Source organism: Frankliniella occidentalis, unplaced genomic scaffold, assembly GCF_000697945.3.
Source record: "Frankliniella occidentalis isolate FOCC.00 unplaced genomic scaffold, Focc_3.1 Scaffold14, whole genome shotgun sequence".
NCBI classification, from domain to species: domain Eukaryota; kingdom Metazoa; phylum Arthropoda; class Insecta; order Thysanoptera; family Thripidae; genus Frankliniella; species Frankliniella occidentalis.
Window position 1 is genome coordinate 740658 of NW_026267144.1, and position 5386 is coordinate 746043.

The window sequence follows — 5386 nt, forward strand, 5'->3', positions numbered from 1 at the left end:
CGAATAATTTATTGTTAATTAAATTTTTTTATTTAAACAAGAATGTGTTTAAAATGTATGTATGTGCAGTTCCGATGGCATCGCATAGTGTAGCGAGGCGTTATCGAGCTCCGGCGCCCATTGGGTAGGCCTCCCATCCACCAGCTCGGCTAACCGGACTGCCGCGCCTCCACGAGCGAGGCGCCCCCCGTGAGACAGCGCCGGACAGCCGAGGGGGAAAACGACTAGGGTATAATCCGCTAGACGCCCCCCGTGTCAATCCAGCGGTAATCCGATAGGGTACTCTAGGGGTAATCGGAGCAATCCGGAGTAATCCCGGGTACACGAGATCTCAGAGTCGTTCCCCCCTCCGCTCCGGAGGCCAGCCAACTATACGGGCTGACCGCCTCGTTCAGCCTGAGTAAGTCTCAATAAGGGTAGAAAAGTTTTCGACAGACTCATATAAAAGGAAAGTCACCTAAACCCCTCCCTTACGGCTCACTCACCGACGGCGGTACCCTTCTGACTGAAGTGGAAGCAGTCGGTGGAGAAGAAGGTCCAGTCCGTGCCATTTCCGCCGGGCGCCAGGAAGGGCAGCAGCTGTCCGGGCCCAGACATGAACGGCGCCGACACCACGGCGAAGTCCTCTCGGGTCCGAAAGCGCTCCATCGCCACCTGGAGAGAGAAACTCACATCCACTAGCGTGTTGTAAGCAGAACACGAAAACAAACCGCCGGGCACTCACAACTTCGCGCTGCATCCGCTGGACTTCTTTGTAGACCTCCCTGTGCCGAGGGATGGCGTCCTGGAAGCGGTCCCCGAAGATGCAGGGGCACTCGAACCGGTTCATCACCTCGCACCAGGGCGGCAGCGGACCCAGGGCGTCCTTGAACCCGACATCTGAAAAAAGAAGGCAGCATTACGTGCGTTAACGTCGTTCTCGCGATAACCGCGTCATTTTTACACCACTGACTTTTCTGAAATAAGTTTATTATTTAGTCTTAAATTTTAGATAGCTATAAAGTTGAACACAGGGTGCTGTGCTTGTGCTACCCTCTACTCCAGCGCTGCTAATACTCCTAATGGTTGGGGGATTCCCGGGGATTGCCCGGGTCTCGTCTCGTACCCGCCCTCGTATACTCCCCTCCCACAAAGGCATTTCTGGACCCATTTATTTAATTGAAGCCAGCAATTTTTTTCTAATTTTGTTTCGGGGCTGCTAAAGCAGCTCTTCTCTCACCCGGAGCGATGACGACCACGACCAGCGTCCTGGGCAGCAGCGCCATGAGAGCGTCGAGGCCGCGGATGAGGGCCTCCCGTTCACGACGAAGGAACACCTTCGGGTCCTCGAAGCAGATCGAACACATCTCGTTGGCTCCGATCAAGATGCTCACCAGCTTGGGAAAATGCCACAAAATGTAATCAGTCACAAAGATAAAAGAGGACGGACGGTCTTCTTTAATTTGAACTGCTTCTCACCTTCCAGTCCTCTTTCATGTTGACCTCCTGTGCCATCCTGGCGGCCAGGATCTTGGCCTGGTGCACCACGTCCCGCGTGGCCGCCATGGGCTCGGCGACGTTGAACCGGGACGCCTTGTCGACGCTGAGGCTAGTGGCCGAGGCCCAGCCCCGTAGCGCGGGGTTGTAGGTCTTCAGGATGTTGGCCAGCGTCGTGCTGGAGCGCCACGAGCCCCAGCCGCCTGCAGACCGACCGAACGATACATCGATGAGCAACGAGATCGATAGACTCGAGTGTTCACAAACTCTGACAGGATGGCCCGTTGTGTGAGCCCTTGGAGCAAGCGGCGCGCTGCGCACACGCACACGCGCTTGTAGTGCGCCTGGAACAACTCGTACAGCCTGAAGGTCTTTGGGCTCCGCCACGCCACGCCCAAGCGCATGTGATCGCGGGTGGAGCAGCGTGCGCGCGCGCCCGTACGCCCGTCACGCGCGACACGAAGGGGGCCGTCATTTAGGCGGCGGGGTGTAATGCCAGCACGTTGTGAGCATCGACGAGATGGGGAGGGGAGGGGGCGAAGGAGAGAATGAATAGACCGGATAGAAAAGGGAAAGCGGATATCACTTTTTCGTTCGTAGAGGAGGGCGGGCGCCGGTAGAGTAGACCAACAAAAATACACGGCCCATTATGTAACATTTTCGGGTAGAATGCTGCGAGAGTTTTGTGTCGCTCGAAACTCACCCGTCACGAACGCGTGCCCGCGGTCCTCCAGGCTGACGTCAAACGGGCCCAGGGCGAGCTCGCCGCTGGCCGCCGTCATCGAGTCGCCGATGGCGCCCACCACGTCCACGTCGCCGGGCCGCAGGCGGTGCACCGAGGACGGCCTGGACGGCGACCTGCTCTGTCCGTCGAGCGGACACGGGAATGGCACCGAGGGTCCCAACTGCGGCTGCAGGCGCTGTTCGGAAGGGAGGGCAGGGGGTGGAGGCTTTTGTGTTCAAAGTTTGTGTCGGGAAAAGGAAACGACGAAAAACACGAATGGGGATGGGGCACCCTCGCATCAACCGAGTCGGAACAGGCTAGGCTTCCCGTGCTGTTTCCGCTGTGACTTCTGATTGGTTAAAGCAAAAAGTCATGAAAAGGGGGGAAAACGGAAACACGAGCAAACCACGTCCTTTTTTTCCCGATTCCCAATTACCCGTCGAGCGTATGGGAACGTTGCTCATTTTTCTTTTCCCCCGGAAAGGGCGTGAAGCGTGCGAATTTTTGGCCGTACGTTTTGTGATTGGAGGACCCTCCACAGCTGCGGCATTGGCGGGCGCATAAAGTTGAGCATCCGCCACACTTGCCGGCGGGACTGCCTGAACTGCGCGACGTTGGCCGGCAGCATGCTGTGCGGGTAGACGATGGGGCCCAGCACCTCCTCCATGGAGTCGGGCGCGTCCCGAGCACCGGCCACAGCCGCGAGCAGCGCCAGCAGCAACGGCGCGCGGACCCGTGTCATCCTGGCGTCCTTCGAGGAGAGCAGCACCACTTCCTGGACCGCACGGCACCACGACCCCGCTGAGGAAGCTGCAACACCACCCGTGGTCGTGATGATAAAAGTAAGGCACCTCTCGGAAGCCACTTCATTTGGTAGAGTGTCGCTTGTCAACTCGACTCACCCGGCCGCAGTCGTCTTCCTCCAGAGGCTTGGGGAGATGAAGCACCAGTCCGACTACTTCGCGCGGCAGACTGCGAGCAGAGCGCACCGCGCGCGCAGCGACTATAGGGCCGGCAATATATGATGCGCGCCGCCAGCACCGCCGGGGCCACAATGCGATCCTCACGTCAACTCATTCGCTGATGAGGACGCCGACGACGGAAGAAGACGGGTGGGAAAAAAAAGAGTTCGGGTGCCTTGACTGACTGGCGCGTGTCGAGCGCGCTGCTGTCCTGATCGAATTCGGTTGACTGGCTGCTTTTTAGACGGAATCCGTCTTGGAATACTCGTCGAGTGGGGAGGTAGCAGTGCCTCGAGCCCATAATGCACTTTGCGCGATCTTCGAGGTTACGGCGTGCCCAACTTACTGCCCCAAAATTGCTCAACCAGTGGCCTGTGATGAAATCATCGGCAATGAATGAATCCTCATTTGGCGACATGCTGTACGTCATGGAATTGTTTTCGGATCGACGACGACGTCATACCTCAGGTTCTATTTTGTTTGGCGCGAAGGCATGACGAAGGCGTCGTCGGCGTCGTCTCGTCACCTTTGATAACAATTACCCATCTACGAAACTCATACCTCGACGGCTCGCATTCAACTGCCGGCCCCGCTATTTTTCATTCCAATCTACTTCCCACTTCCGGCCCCAGGAATCGCCGAAATGCCCGATTAAACAGCCACTTTCTTATTTTGTGCGTATGCCCCCCCCCCCTCGCACCGAAGGTCGGTTTTCTTTGACAGGCTTGTTGCATCGGGAGTCCACCACCGCCACTGCCACTCCTCCGCCGGGTCCCCGGTCCCCGGATGGCCCTGATGGATGGGTGGAGGCGGCCCGTCATGTTGGCGCGCCTGCCTGGTGCGCGCTGTCACACGCCGGGGCGGGCGCGGGCCGGGGAGGAGGGGTGTAAACAATGACAAGGAACCCATTTATGAAAGGCTTCTCTGCCGCACTTTCCCGAATGGCTCCCGCCGGGGCTCCAGCGCCCTTATTCGCCCTGCTCCAGCAAGAGAGAGAGAGAGAGGGGGGGGGGGGGTCCGCGCGTGCTGGTCGGGTTATTTTCGGCGCACTAATGGGCGAGGGGAGGAGTGTTTGCGGAAAAGGCTGCAGATACACGCTCATAGCCCAGCAGCTGCAGTAGCTGCAGCCTGCAGCGCCCTCTCAAAATGAACGTTCTGTAATAAATGCCGCGCGTTTTTAAGCTACTTTTGAACTGCCCCCCTGTGGCCTTGTGGTACTTTATGGAGGCTATCGGAAGCCATTACGGTACTCCGTCCGACTCCTCTCCAGCACGATCACCCCCTCTCACTCCCCCAACTGCTCACCCCACCTGAGCCATGTGTGTGACGGTAGCACTGGTAACGAGGAGCGATAGAAGACTCCCCTCCTTCTCTTCGGACCGGCCAGGGAGGGGTATGGGGGTTGGGGCGAGGGAGGGTAAGCGGACAGGAAGAAAGGAAGGCGGGCAGCGTTACTCGACCCTCCGCTCGCCGGATTCACACACACAAGTACACACACACAGCGTACGTAACGTTTAGTTTATTTGTAGCGAATTCTTCACACCGCATGATATGTGTGCGTACCCACTTTACTCCCTGCGGTGCGTGTGTTTGTTGGGAAGCGTTATCTCACACTGTTAAAAAATATTGTCAAATTATCACACTCTTTCCCGTATGGCCTGTTAAAGCATAATTTTGTCATATTTTCGTCATTTATGATATGACAAACCAATCACTCTTAAAACTCAAAATAACGACGAAATAAATGACGAAATAAATTCGTGTGAGTCGATTCGGCTTTGTCATTATGACGTGTTTGTTTCGTCATTTATTTGTGCTGAAATCGGTCAATTTCACGACAAATTAATGACGAATTAATCTCGAAACAATGACAAGACTTCAAGCGGCACGAAAAAACGATTCCCGCTTCTCGCCTGGAGGTGGAATCGAACCACGAGCTTCAGCCACCGCAGGCCGGCACTGTATCCACCAGGCCACGGAGGAGACGTGCGGGGGGCAAGGTCGCCAGACCAGCCGTTGTTCTAGAGCGGCGAGTGGCGGCAGCAGCACGGGTGCGACGGGCTGCACTTCTCTGCTCGGAGCGACCTCATCTCTTACGTCTCCTCCGTGGCCTGGTGGATACAGTGCCGGCCTGCGGTGGGTGAAGTTCGTGGTTCGATTCCACCTCCCGGCGAGAAGCGCGCATCGTTTTTTCGTGCCGCTTGAAGTCTTGTCATTGTTTCGA

General features: G+C 56.9%; 1 protein-coding gene across 1 annotated transcript in view; it reads right to left on the reverse strand.

Annotated features, from left to right (window-relative positions):
- The window catches only part of LOC113204937 (phospholipase B1, membrane-associated-like), a 4000-nt gene extending 711 nt beyond the window's left edge, over positions 1-3289 (reverse strand). Inside the window, exons 1-7 of the mRNA XM_026420325.2 lie at positions 3103-3289; positions 2715-3010; positions 2180-2396; positions 1459-1679; positions 1220-1376; positions 725-879; positions 486-654 (exon numbers count right to left, since the gene is read on the reverse strand). Coding sequence (XP_026276110.1) covers positions 486-654; positions 725-879; positions 1220-1376; positions 1459-1679; positions 2180-2396; positions 2715-2942 — 1147 coding nt within the window. The 5' untranslated portion in view covers positions 2943-3010; positions 3103-3289. The remainder of the gene's footprint in view (positions 1-485; positions 655-724; positions 880-1219; positions 1377-1458; positions 1680-2179; positions 2397-2714; positions 3011-3102) is intronic.
- Positions 3290-5386: the final 2097 nt, after the last annotated feature.